The sequence below is a fragment of the Stegostoma tigrinum genome, chromosome 3, assembly GCF_030684315.1.
Source record: "Stegostoma tigrinum isolate sSteTig4 chromosome 3, sSteTig4.hap1, whole genome shotgun sequence".
NCBI classification, from domain to species: domain Eukaryota; kingdom Metazoa; phylum Chordata; class Chondrichthyes; order Orectolobiformes; family Stegostomatidae; genus Stegostoma; species Stegostoma tigrinum.
Window position 1 is genome coordinate 92,523,206 of NC_081356.1, and position 14,866 is coordinate 92,538,071.

At 42.6% G+C, this 14,866-nt stretch overlaps 1 protein-coding gene across 8 annotated transcripts in view; it reads right to left on the reverse strand.

Annotated features, from left to right (window-relative positions):
- adgrv1 (adhesion G protein-coupled receptor V1) overlaps window positions 1-14,866 on the reverse strand; it is a 560,536-nt gene that overhangs the window by 24,995 nt on the left and 520,675 nt on the right. Inside the window, exon 89 of one of the 8 annotated variants that reach the window (XM_048527102.2) lies at window positions 13,203-14,820. The exons of the other annotated variants lie outside the window; for them this stretch is intronic. Within the exon in view, the coding sequence (XP_048383059.2) occupies window positions 14,803-14,820 (18 nt within the window). The 3' untranslated portion in view covers window positions 13,203-14,802. Of the gene's footprint in view, window positions 1-13,202; window positions 14,821-14,866 lie in introns of those variants that run through there. 8 annotated transcript variants of the gene reach the window in all.

The following is a 14,866-nucleotide window of genomic DNA, read 5'->3' on the forward strand; positions in this document are numbered from 1 at the left end:
GGGTTCTGGAATAAATAGGGAGAGAGGGGGAGGCGGACCGAAGATGGAGAGTAAAGAAGATAGGTGGAGAGAGTATAGGTGGGGAGGTAGGGAGGGGATAGGTCAGTCCAGGGAAGACGGACAGGTCAAGGAAGTGGGATGAGGTTAGTGGGTAGATGGGGGTGCGGCTTGGGGGTGGGAGGAAGGGATGGGTGAGAGGAAGAACAGTTAGGGAGGCAGAGACAGGTTGGACTGGTTTTGGGATGCAGTGGGTGGAGGGGAAGAGCTGGGCTGGTTGTGTGGTGCAGTGGGGGGAGGGGACGAACTGGGCTGGTTTAGGGATGCAGTAGGGGAAGGGGAGATTTTGAAACTGGTGAAGTCCACATTGATACCATTAGGCTGCAGGGTTCCCAGGCGGAATATGAGTTGCTGTTCCTGCAATCTTCGGGTGGCATCATTGTGGCACTGCAGGAGGCCCATGATGGACATGTCATCTAGAGAATGGGAGGGGGAGTGGAAATGGTTTGCGACTGGGAGGTGCAGTTGTTTGTTGCGAACTGAGCGGAGGTGTTCTGCAAAGCGGTCCCCAAGCCTCCGCTTGGTTTCCCCAATGTAGAGGCAGCCGCACCGGGTACAATGGATGCAGTATACCACACTGGCAGATGTGCAGGTGAACCTCTGCTTGATGTGGAATGTCATCTTGGTGCCTGGGATAGGGGTGAGGGGGGAGGTGTGGGGACAAGTGTAGCATTTCCTGCGGTTGCAGGGGAAGGTGCCGGGTGTGCTGGGGTTGGAGGGCAGTGTGGAGCGAACAAGGGAGTCACGGAGAGAGTGGTCGTGTCCCTCACACCCCGCCCCTGCCACAACCGCCCCAAGAGGATCCCCCTCGTTCTCACACACCACCCTACCAACCTCCGGATACAACGCATCATCCTCCGACACTTCTGCCGTCTACAATCCAACCCCACCACCCAAGACATTTTTCCATCCCCTCCCCTGTCTGCTTTCCGGAGAGACACTCTCAAAACTATAGAAACAGGGTTCGCCTGCAGGCCTCTTTCTTGAGTCTTCTGGAGGCCTTCTGAGGAGACCAGCATGGCAAGAGGCAGAGACCAGCTGACCATCCAGAGAGGGAGGGAGAGAGAGAAGTGAGAGAGAGAGAGAGAGAGAGAGAGCCGCTTTGCAGACCCAGAGACAGAGGCCCAGAGAGACAGCGACTGTATAAATCTACAAGATACTCGGGGAGTAGAGTAAGCTAAAGGGGCCAAATAGAATTAGAGATAGTATGTTTATTATCAAAGGTTATTGCAACTTTTTTCCTAATGAAGTTGGGACTGCTTTGTACTGGTACCAGCTTGTGTTCATATTGATTTTCCTGTTTCATATTGTGGGACGCCAGGGCAAATTCATTCATAACATTCTGGTTCGAGTTGTCTAACTTGAGGAACTAGACACTAGTAAGATACAAGGGAACTTATTTCTCACTGCACCAAACACTCCAAAATACTCAACATAAATCAAGTTAGCCAAAAAAGTTGAAGATTCAACCCAATGATTCTCATACCGTACTGTGCCAGAACAAATCTCCTGAATCTGTTGAAAGTGGTTTAGTGATTAGCACTGCTGCCTCACAGTGCCAGGGTCTCAAGTACAATTCTAGCCTCGGCTGACTGTCTGTTTGGAGTTTGCACGTTTTCCCTGTATCCACATGGTTTCCACCAGGTACTCCGGTTTCCTCCCATAGTCCAAAGATGTGCATGTTAGGTGGATTGGCTATGATAAATTGCCCATAGTGTCCAGGATATGCAGATTAGTTGATTAGCCTTTGGAAATGCAGTGTTATAGAGACAGGATGGGGGGGTGGATCTTGGTGGGATGCTCTTTGGAAGACTAGTGTAGATTTGGACTGAGTGGCCTCCTCCCACATTGTATGAATTCAGAACAGGTTCCCCCTTCATTTTATCTAAATTAACAGCTACAGTCTCTTAAATATAATAACCTCAAAAACCTCAATGCTGACACAGCATATGTACTTTTTATCCTCTGTCTCTCCTTCAATCTCTGTGCTACGCACCTTCACTGTTCTAAGGGAAAGCAATTGACTGCTGTTATGTTACTCTGATAAGAAGTCCTCAGTAATTAACAGAACAAAATGGTACTCCTTTCAATATTTGTTCCCCTTTCTTATCTTTGTTCAGGGTCTCCCAATAATGCAATGAGCTCTGGTACTGTGAAGCCAAATATGCCGCATCTTTGCAGCATCATTCATTTGAACAATTCAGTCAACTTATCATCATACAAGATCTGCCCTTAATGTGAGCAGTCACTGTGGGCTATCACTCCAAATTAAACTGGATATTTTTTAATGATGTGCAGCAACACTACAAACTTTCGTTTCTCAAAGAAAACCATAACAAGGGTCTATAAAGCACCATGAAAGTGATGTACAGCACCTTTCTCCCAAGTACCTACACAAGCTGAAAGAACACATGGTTAGTTATTTCTCAGGGTGCCTGCAGAATGTGGTGTAAAATGTTAACACCCAGTTATGGACGGCATGTTCACTAAAAGCAGCCAAGCTAATCTGTTGCACACAGCTGGTTCTAGGAGAAGAAAACAACCCCTTAAAGAGTATCGTAACATGTACTGTATTGTTTTGTTGTTGACAGGATATCTTTAAACCTGGGCTGTTTTAGTGCCAGTTAAAAAGTAAATTAAATTCAAGCAGAATTTGATTTCATGACATTAATTGTTGCCATCACTACAACTTTGACTTTTTATATAGGTGGCAACACTCACATCATAAAATCATGGATGAGTTTTTCCTCTGCTGTGTTGGACAAGGGGAAGGTATTTCAGGCAGAATAATTAATTAAAAAGACAAGAAAACAAGGCACTGAGGTGCAAAGTGTTGCCACCCCATCCAATTTGAACTTTCACTCCGGTTACAGTGGAAGTTTGGCAGAGCATCATTTCCCTTTGTATGATATACAAATGCCACCAAAAGAGTGTTCAGCTTCTTGACCCATTTCTTAGCCTCATCCTCCAGAGGAGCTTGTTATGAAGGTGACTATATGTGCAGAGAAGTAGCACTGACGTGCTAGATTTGCTGAATGGAGGAGACATGCACCTGGTTTCTGTTTACTCTTTGCTCATGAGATAGAGTTGTTATTGGATAAGCCAGCAGTTATTGCCCATTCCTAATTGCCTCAAAGCTACTGTAGGTTTGAAGTTGCATGTATTCCAGACAAAGTAAGAATGGTACATTACATTCCTTAAAGGTCAGGAATGAAAAAATAAGGTTTCTTTATGATAATCAACAATGGTTCCATGGTCACTATTATTCCAGATAATAAGTGAATTAAAACATCATCATCAGCCAAGGTGAGATTCATATCAATTTCCCACAATATTTGTCCGGAGGTCTGTATTATTAGTCCAGTAACTTTACCACTGCTTCCTCATAGTAGAGATCATTTTTTTTTTGGTCCCACAGCGTAACTTTTTCCGTTCAAAGCCTTGGCTGAAGACCTACAAAGACTTTCTCTTCTACACTTTGGAACCCTTCAGCTTCTTCAAGGCTGGTTACCTCTTCTGATGTTGCAGTGTTACTACAATGCTATTCAGATTTATCCTCACTCTTAGAAACTGGCTCATTTTATAGCAGCTAATGCTCCAAGAAGCTACTGTAATTGCAAGTGATATAGAAAGACAGGACAGATTACAGCGGTCCTGATGAAGTGGGCAGAGTATTTTCAGCATCATGAATCCCTTTTTTTATATACTGATGTTGTAGTAAGTATAAAATAGCGATAGAGTTGCAATAAAAATCATGAGTGTTTTTGTGTTAAAGCACAGACTCTTGCTGGATATGGTTTCACTGACTCTGGCTATTTGTGATGTATGTGCATAAACAGTGAGTGTTGGGAGTGTTAGTGATGTACAGCACCTTTCTCCCAAGTACCTAAACAAGCTGAAAGAACAACATTTATTTTCTACTTAATTATTTTACACCTTTCTAGGGTCAACATGTCCTAACTCCATGTCTTCATCTTGGTTTCATTTGTTTGCTTCCAGTCAGAGCTAACCTTTATGCTGTTATTAACGCCTACTCTGAACGCTAGCTTTGCCACGACTCCAAAACCATTAACATTGTCTTCTTCTCTATAAAACCACTGTGTCCCAATCTCTCTCGCCCTTTAACCTTTCCTGGCCCTCCCTTTTGTTTCACTTGCCACTCACCACCCTTCCAACCCACAACATAGAACTCAACACATTTCTGACATCAAATCTGAAGAGGAGCGCTGTTACACTTGAAATATTAACTCTGATTATCTCCTGTGGATGCATACATGACCTGCAGAGTTTCACCAACACTTTTTGTTTTTATTTCAGCATCTGCAATATTTTATTTTATTAAGGGGTTGATTTCATTTCATCCTTAGCTCAAGGTGCAGAAGTCAGTTGCAGCATTCAATCTGCTTCTCAAATCGAGACCTACAAACTCGAGGACAGAACAATTAGTTTAGCCTAGTACTAATTGAGTGTTTCTGACATTTTTAACTACCAGGGTCAGCAACAAAACTTAAACATTGATGAATTAGAATTCCTATAATCAAAGGTATATACAGATAAATACTTAAGGCATTTCATGTATTCTGCTCATTGGTCAACTTCCAATAGAACTGCATTTTGCATAGTAATTTTTGTATTACTATTGCCTGAAGGAAGTTTGCCCAGTTTCTCCCATGCGCTCAGTTGTGTGGTGCTGCTGTCATCCAATTTTGATCTTGTCCTGCACTACAAACAGCAATGCAAATTTACAGGTGCTGCTCCTGAAGGGACACCTGCACTACATGTTTGTCGTGCCATGTCGACTTCTACGTTTTCTAATTTGTGTTGATCCAGTACTCAGTGGTGAAGAAATAAATCTCTTTTTTTTTCAAAGGTAAATTGCAGGTCAGGTTGAGGCAAATGATGAAAAGTAAACATATTACGTTTGGGTCTCAAGAATCGTACTCTTTAGTAAGCTGCAGTCAAGTAAATCAAGAAATTAACGCAATGTTTACAGCGTAAACGCATTCTTGACTTTTAAACTCTGTATTCCCATGCCAGCCTATTTTTAAAAATAATATTTCAATCCAGAGACAACACCTGAAGTATCTGTATCTAGTTACCTTATACTTAAAATGGCACCAAGAGGCAACGTTACAAATTTTTCACTGCAGTCATTCGAGTGCACATGACAATACGGGCTATTTTATTCTATTCTGATAAGAAAATTCATGACATTAATCACCATTGTGGACATCAATGCTTCCTATACCTCTTAAGATCACTGGATAATTGAAAGTGAGGCAGATATTTTAGTCCATAATAATTCATATACACAGAGGGATCGTCTCCACTGCAGCATCTAACTGTTTCATAAATATACCCATGAGGGTTTGCCTTTTAAATGCTGCACAAGGGTCGCGCCAAAAAAAATGCTAGAGAGAGGAAAAATGAGGATATGTTATTGCACAAGAATAATCCCATGGGTGTGCTATACGAAGTTAGATTATTAACTTTTTCGTCAATTTCTGAATCAGGTAAGTATAATTTCTTATGACCACTTGTCCATATCACATATACTTTTGCTGCCTGCAACCAACTTTTTAAACTTATAATGAGGAGTCAATGATGAACTGACTCCAAGCTGTGAAATGCTTGCTTGCATGCATGCAATACTACTTTGTCATGATGTCATTTGGTGAGTGGATTGGGGAGAAAGTGACATTTTTGTGTATTTGTCACACGGCTGTCAGCTAAATGAACTGCACAGTGATGTGGGCACTGGACAGCAATGATTGCCATGCATCATGATCGGTGTCCTTGTGCACCTCATAATCACCTGAAGAGACACTTGTGCTGTTTGCTTTGATTCATCTGATGAACCAAACCGCGCTACTGCACAATCGCAGCACATATGGGTGGGTTTAAACTAATTCAGCAGGGGGATGGGCACCAAAACTGTAGGTCGACTATAGAAAAGGTTGAGAGTAGGGTGGTCCGAAATAAAGTTTCAGGGAAGCAAGCTGGCACCGGCAAGCAAGAAGTTGGTTTGAAGTGTGTCTACTTCAATGCCAGGAGCGTCCGGAATAAGGTGGGTGAACTTGCAGCATGGGTTAGTACCTGGGACTTCGATGTTGTGGCCATTTCGGAGACATGGATAGAGCAGGGAAAGGAATGGGTGTTGCAGGTTCCGGGATTTAGATGTTTCAGTAAGAACAGAGAAGATGGTAAAAGGGGCGGAGGTGTGGCATTGTTGGTCAAGGACAGTATTACAGTTGCAGAAAGGATGTTTGGGGACTCGTCAACTGAGGTAGTATGGGCTGAGGTTAGAAACAGGAAAGGAGAGGTCACCCTGTTGGCAGTTTTCTATAGGCGTCCGAATAGTTCCAGAGATGTAGAGGAAAGGATAGCAAAGATGATTCTCGATAGGATTGAGAGAGACAGGGTAGTTGTCATGGGGGACTTCAACTTTCTAAATATTGACTGGGAACACTATAGTTTGAGTACTATAGATGGGTCAGTTTTGGTCCAGTGTGTGCAGGAGGGCTTCCTGACACAGTATGTAGATAGGCCAACAAGGGGCAAAGCCACATTAGATTTGGTACTGGGTAATAAGCCCGGCCAGGTGTTAGATTTGGAAGTAGGTGAACACTTTGGTGATAGCGATCACAATTCTGTTATGTTTACTTTAGTGATGGAAAGGGATAGGTGTATACCACTGGGCAAGAGTTATAGCTGGGGGAAAGGCAATTACAATGAGATTAGGCAAGATTTAGGGAGCATAGGACGGGGAAGGAAACTGCAGGGGATGGGCACATTAGAAATGTGGAGCTTATTCAAGGAAAAGCTCCTGTGTGTCCTCGATAAGTATGTACCTGTCAGGCAGGGAGGAAGCTGTTGAGCGCAAGAGCCGTGGTTTACGAAGGAGGTGGAATCTCTGGTCAAGAGGAAGAAGAAGGCTTATGTTGGGATGAGATGTGAAGGCTCAGTTAGGGCACTTGAGGGCTACGAGGTAGCCAGGAAAGACCTAAAGAGAGAGCTCAGAAGAGCCAGGAGGAGACATGAGACGTTGTTGGCGGATAGGATCAGGGTTGAAGGCTTTCTATAGGTATTTAAGGAATAAAACAATGACGAAAGTAAGATTAGGCCCAATCAAGGATAGTAGTGGTAAGTTGTGTGTGGAGTCAGATGAGATAGGGGAAGCGCTAAATGAATATTTTTCAACAGTATTCACTCTAGAAAACGACAATGTTGTCGAGGAGAATGCTGAGATACAGGCTACTAGACTAGGTGGGATTGAGGTTCACAAGGAAGAGGTATTAGAAATCCTTCAGAGGGTGAAGATAGATAAGTCCCCTGGGCCGGATGGGATTTATCCTCGGATTCTCTGGGAAGCCAGGGAGAAGATTGCTGAGCCTTTGGCATTGATCTTTAACTCGTCATTGTCTACAGGAATAGTGCCAGATGACTGGAGGGTAGCAAATATGGTTCTCCTGTTCAAGAAGGGGAGTAGAGACAACACTGGTAATTATAGACCAGTGAGCCTTACCTCAGTTGTTGGTAAAGTGTTGGAAAAGGTTATAAGGGATAGGATTTATAATCATCTAGAAAAGAATAAATTGATTAGGGATAGTCAGCACGGTTTTGTGAAGGGTAGGTCGTGCCTCACGAACCTTGAGTTCTTTGAGAAGGTGACCAAACAGGTAGATGAGAGTAAACCGGTTGATGTGGTGTATATGTATTTCAGCAAGGCATTCGATAAGTTTCCCCACAATTGTGGGAGACATAGCAGTTTGGGGATCGGAAATTGGCTTGCTGAAAGAAGACAGAGGGTGGTAGTTGATGGGAAATGTTCATCCTGGAGACCAGTTACTAGTGGTGTACCGCAAGGGTCAATGTTGGGTCCACTGCTGTTTGTCATTTTTATAAATGACCTGGATGAGGGCGTAGAAGGATGGGTTAGTAAATTTGCAGACGACACTAAGGTCGGTGGAGTTGTGGATAGTGACGAAGGATGCTGTAGGTTGCAGAGAGACATAGATAAGCTGCAGAGCTGGGTTGAGAGGTGGCTAATGAAGTTTAATGCAGACAAGTGTGAGGTGATGCACTTTGGTAGGAGTAACCAGAAGGCAAAGCACAGGGCTAATGGTAAGATTCTTAGTAGTGTAGATGAGCAGAGAGATCGCGGGGTCCATGTACACAGATCCTTGAAAGTTGCCACCCAGGTTGACAGGGCTGTTAAGAAGGCATACAGTGTATTAGCTTTGATTAATAGAGGGATCGAGTTCTGGAACCAAGAGGTTATGGTGAAGCTGTACAAAACTCTGGTACGGCCGCACTTGGAGTATTGTGTACAGTTCTGGTCACCGCATTATAAGAAGGATGTGGAAGCTTTGGAAAGGGTGCAGAGGAGATTTACTAGGATGTTGCCTGGTATGGACGGAAGGTCTTACGAGGAAAGGCTGAGGGACTTGAGGCTGTTTTCGTTAGAGAGAAGAAGGTTGAGAGGTGACTTAATTGAAACATATAAAATAATCAGAGGGTTAGATAGGGTGGACAGGTAGAGCCTTTTTCCTAGGATGGTGATGGCGAGCACGAGGGGGCATAGCTTTAAATTGAGGGGTGAAAGATATAGGACAGATGTCAGAGGTAGTTTCTTTACTCAGAGAGTGGTAGGGGAATGGAACGCTTTGCCTGCAATGGTAGTAGATTCGCCAACTTTGGGTACATTTAAGTCGTCATTGGATAAGCATATGGACATACATGGAATAGTGTAAGTTAGATGGGCTTGAGATCGGTATGACAGGTCGGCACAACATCGAGAGCTGAAGGGCCTGCACTGTGCTGTAATGTTCCATGTTCTGTATGTCCTTCCATGAGATGCTAGCCAGTGTGTACTAAAGAGCATTGCTCTTTATTTGTAAATGGGGTGTGGCAACTCTGGGTAGGCCAGAATTTATTGCCCATCCCTAATTTTCCAGGCAGCAGTTAAGAGTCAACCGCATTGCTGCATGTCTAGAATTGCATGTAGGCCAAGCCAGTTAAGAATAGCAGTTTTCCTTCCCAAACGACATTAGTGAACCTGATGGGATTTTACAATAATTGGAAATGGTCACCACTAGGCTAGCATTTGTAATTCCAGATTTTAGTGAATACAAATTTCACCACCTGCCATAGTAGAATTCAAACTCATAATCCCAGAACACTTAACTTGGCTTTTTGAATACTTCTCCAGTGACAATACCATTATATCACAATACCATCTCTTCAGATATGTCTAAATATCTTTGCCATTCTGAAAAGTGGCTGAAATAAACATCTGATTGTTGGATGGCTTTCATTTTATTTCCAAAATCTTTGATTTGGTCTCTCATAAGTATCATCAGCTCCATTTTAATAGGTATACATTTCCTCCAAGATGTTAGCCAGAAATCCTGCTTTGGAGTATAAAGAGGTTGTGGAAAATGGACTTGCACCGAGTGAAGGCACCAAGGCAGCTGCCTAGAAATCTTGTGTGCACATCCAAACATTCATCTCTTTTGGTTGCACATCAGCTTCATATTGATGGAGAGGTCACCCTTAAATACTCCTGGGTGATCTAGGGTACCTTAATTGCCATGTGCAATTGTCATGATGTCCTGGATAATTCAGTTGGAACCACTAAAATTCCACTTCCTCTCACTGGTACCATTAGTGAACATAATTGCCAACCTTCTGTTGCTACATGTCCAGAAAACAGCTCTTGAGTTTCCTTTGGTTTTACCTGATAATTTCTTTTAACATCCTGTCTTCTTTCCTAACTTCCTTAACGTCACTCCTACACTTATTTAGTACTCTATACTTTCTGCAGTGTTGAAACTTTAGCATCTGATATGAGTTTTTTTTTCACATCTTGTTATTCTGCATAACCTTAGACATTCAGTTTACGAGGGAGTATAACGCTTGAACTTTGTAGCATTTTAACTTGTTTGGAACCCTTCTAGCTCCTCTTTGAATTCCCATCCCCACTGTTGATATAGTACAATTTTGCCAAACCACATCTCAGCTTAGTGAAATTCATCAAAGTTGTAAAAGTACAGACAAAAATTATGAACGTATTCTATTAGTACAATTGCTGTCAACTAAGCCTTTTGCATGACAGGATAAGGAAGCAAATCTAAGGTGCCAGCCCTTATTGGCATATTATCCTATTATATCTTCAGTGTCAAATGCTTCTCTGTGCTCACGTTGGTTTCACTGGTGAGCTCCAGTGAGCCCATGAAATTCATGGTCCCAGAGTCAAATGACAAAAGCAATGATGATACTGCTGTAACTGAGACACTAATGTATTGAAATTGACAAACTGCATCTCCTGATGGGTTTGTGTAAATGTAACCAAATGTGCTGGAGTTAGATGTGGAAATCAAAGGGTTGGAGCCAGCTTCCTGACACGCTCATATTTTCCAGAATTGACTCTTCTGATATACACACAAACCCATTAATTCACCATTGTTAACCTCCCCCACCCCTACATACAACACATACTCAGGTCGATGTATTCAGTTGAAAAGACAATTAACCATGTTTTGGGGTGGCACGGTGGCTCAGTAGTTAGCACTGCTGCCACAGCACCAGGGATCCAGGTTTGATAGCAGCCTCGGGCAACTGTCTGTGTGGAGTCTGCATAATCTCCCTGTGTTTGCATGGGTTTCCTCCGGGTGCTCTGGTTTCCTCCCACAGTCCAAAGATCTGCAGGCTAGGTGGATTGGCCATGCTAAATTGCCTGTAGTGTTCAGGGGTGTGTAGATTAGGTGGGTTATAGCAGGGTGGGTCTGGGTGGGATGCTTTGAAGTTTGGCATGGAGTGGTTGGGCCAAAAGGCCTGTTTCCACACTGTAGGGGTTCTATGTTATAAAACATGCTGCTGATCCCATGATTGAAGGCACATCTCATTCGTAATAAATGAAGAGCTTAAGCATTTTTCTAAAAAAAAGGGGCTGTCTAGCATCAAACTTCAGTTGAGAAATCAAATTCCAGAAATAATTCTATCTCAGACCAGGTCAATTCTTGTTCAAATAAAGGCCAACAAACAGGTTGATGTTTTATAAATATAATGATGCTGCAACCCATTTCCATGTTAGATGGTTACATGGCACATTGACAGCAGTAGGAGGAAGTGGGACAGGATGATATTTATGTATCTATACACATGGTCAATTTAAACCTAATATACGCTGCAGTGTGTCACTAACTTCAATCACAATAATTTTCACTGACATCTCCTGGAAGGGATCCAGGAGAAAGCACAAGCCTCCCTTAACCAGGCCCTCAATTTCCACTCTTTTAGTCCCCAGTTTATCCTCACAAACTATACTGTCAATCTATTTTTAGACCTCCAATCCTAAAGTTAGGCCATGATTTGTCCCAGGTCTATACTTTCCCCTGTCCCTGGAACACAAAATGCCTCTGACCCCTCAATAGGGCCTCTCTGATCAAACCCAAGCCTTCCATTACCCCTTCAGGTCCCTATAATCCCACCATAAGGTATGCTATTACCTGTCCTAATGACCCGATAAACCTTCTAGTTCCATTCCTGGGTGTACATCCACATCAGGATACCTTGATGGCACCTCCCAAACAATCATCCCTTCTCATCCTACTCATCTGATCATTCCTGCATCTACAACCAGCTACAGACTCAAATTTATCTGGTGTCAGCCTTTTACTGACTGGCTCCTTGACCAACTGGAAAGCTAGCCTGATAATTCAATAGCGAATTGAATGGTTATGTCACAATGGTCCCATGGATTTAAAAGTTACCTTATGTGTGGGGGAAATCACAACTTCCAGGTTACCTGAAATTCCCTAAGTCTTCTGTTCCTGGTGGATCAGGACATAAAATTTCAGTCCTGAACGTAGCTGAAGGTAAATTACGTACGATCTATCTTTGAAAAGATGCTATGTGAAATGGAAAGAGTAGCAAATGCAAACCATAAAACTGGACCATCTTGCCTTGCTTTGAATCCAGGTGTGAAATGGTGTGGTAATATCTTCTATGCATTACTGGGCATACACTAATATGGATGTTTCTGTAACTAATTAACTACAGCAATTAGCCACAATTTATTTTACAGGTGGCAGCGAAATTTTCTCTGGTTAAACACATAACCACCTGCAAAAGTTGAAATAATAATCCAACGATAGTTAGTTACTGATTAACAATTTAAATTGGCTGACGTGTATGGCATGTACTTGAACTGCACCTGTATAACAAACATACTAATGCTTAATAGTACATTGTGTAACTTTTCACATTCTATTGAAAGACTGGCAAACAATTAAGGATTGTGGAAGAAAGTTCTTAATGTCCAGTTGTAATGCTTCAAGCAGCTCAAATAATACTTCAAGCAGCTCTTGTTCATCCTTCAAGATGATGATAACCATGTTCATCATGTAAGGTGTTTGGCAGAGTTCCAGTGAATACATAGATGACTGCTAAAGGCAATCTTTGCCTAGAAGTTTCGCCTGCATTTTTTTCAAATCACTCATGGGACAGGGGTGTCACTGGCTAGCTAGTATTTATTGCCTGTCCCTTAGCGTCCTTGAGAAGATGCTGGTGAGCTGCCTTCTTGAATCACGGGATGGGATGGAGCAGTTTAGCTATGAAGAGAGGCTGGATCGACTCGGGTTGTTTTCTTTAAAGTAGAAAAGGCTGAGTTGGGACTTGTTAGGGGTGTATAAGGTTATAAGGGGCATGGACAGTGTGGTAGGGAAGCAGCTATTCCCCTTAGCTGAAGAGGTAATCACATGCAGGTATAATTTTAAGGTGAAGGACATAAAGCTTAGACGGGATTTGAGGAAAAGATTTTTTTACCAAGACTGATGGTGGGAATTTGGAATGCATGGTTTGGGAAGGCAGGATAGGTAGGAAATCTTACAACGTTTAAAAAGAATGTGGATGATCATCTGAAACATTATAACTGACAAGGTTACGAGTCAATTGCTAGGAAGTGGGATAAGTGTAGATAGGTTGGTGGAAACTCAATGGGCCAAAGAGCCTCTTCTGTATGTATGACTCAATTTTAGTTAAATTGTGATAATATCACACATGGTAGTGAATTGTGATACCCTCACAGACAGATGCATCTATGGCAGATAAAGTGGTGAAGTTGAGGTCAGCTAGGTTTCTCGATCTTATTAGGTCGCTCAACACGAGCCAGAGGCCCAAGATAGCAGTGAAGCCCTTTAAGGCATTGGCTCTAGTAAGCAGGAGGTTTCCTTGTTCACAACTGATTTCATGCCAAAAGGCTTCATGGCATCTTGAGTAAGTACTGATGATTCCCATAGAAGGTCCTCACTGACAGTATACCACTGTGGCACCACTTTTGGCGGATCTGTCCTGACAGTCAGACAATACGGAACCAGTGACAGTGATTGTGGTGTCCCAAGTATTTTGTGAGGTGTCATGCTGAGAGATAGGCTATGGCAGGCTATAGCTTGACTGATTTTTGGGCACCTTTCTTAATTTTGGCACAAGCGCTCAGATGCTGGGGTGACAAGACTAGGTTTGTCATTGTCATTTTCAATTCTATCGGTCAATGTTGGATGTCTGGCTGTTTTAGACTCCACAGTGGTTTGCTAACTCTGAGTGACTTACTAGGAGGTCGTTGAGGAGTCAAACATATTGTTGTGGACATGGAGTCACATAAAGGCCAGAACAGTTAAGGACAGCTTGTTTCCCTTCCAAAGAGACGCTAGTTAACTGGATGGCTTTTAAAAACAAAATGATATACGGCAAAGGTTTTGCAATTACCATAAAACATGACACTGCAGATGGTGAGATTCAAGCCCCATGTTATCTGGGTTACTAACCAAGTTACATTACTACATTGCCCTTGTCTCACTTTATTTATGTTTGACTTTAGCACAATATCATTCAAGGTTAGAGGTTATCATAGAATTTATGCTCAATGTCATCCAGATTGGTCATGGTAGGGGCATGGACAATGCTGAAAGCTGTGTGCTTGCAGCCAAGATTCTTCACTTATTAAGAAGAGTTGAGTTGTTTAACTTCACTTTCAGTTGGTGCTGTGGAGCGGTGAAAGGAAATTAATCAGGAAGCCTCTTTCCAGCTTCCAACTGTTTGCAAACATTTTGAAGATTCTTCTCTTAAGTTATTTGGTACAATGACCCTCGCCCAAATTGCTTACTTTGGTTCAAAAGACAGCCTTCTCAATCAGCAATCTTCACAATCAAGGCAAACATTTCCTCAGTGTATGACAACAGCAAATGGCAACATTATGCTAATGGACAATGCATCTGTCTCCATTATTGTCTGAGTAATGTTGAGCATTAAATATACGAGCATTGTCCAGGAATCATCAGGAAGATTTAAATTTTAAAAGTCCTTCTGTCTGGGTGCAGGTGTTCCCTGGGTAATCACTATCCACAGTCAGCATGCACAATTTAAAGTCTGACAAAACATTGCCAATTACTTTAGTAGCTGTGGAGGTGACTGGCCACGTTTAGCTGTTGCAGACACCAAGATACAATTTTTCAAATGTCCTCTGGTGCAGGTGTGAGTTGCAAATCAGTGTTCTGGGGATATCTTGAGATCTTGAAAGTTCTGTGGCAACTTCAAATCTTCAAGCTGCCAGCTGGGGATGGAGAGAAGATGAGGAGGCAGCAGGGAGGATGAACCCATTCATTGTTAATTAACAGTCGATTGATTTCCTGTAGGATCTTGTTAAGGGCAGGAGGATCAAGAATGCACTCTTTAAAGCTAATTTCGCTAAGCCTGAATAATGTTCTGTGAAAGACGAAACAATGGAGAAGGTCAACATTGAGCTGAGAAT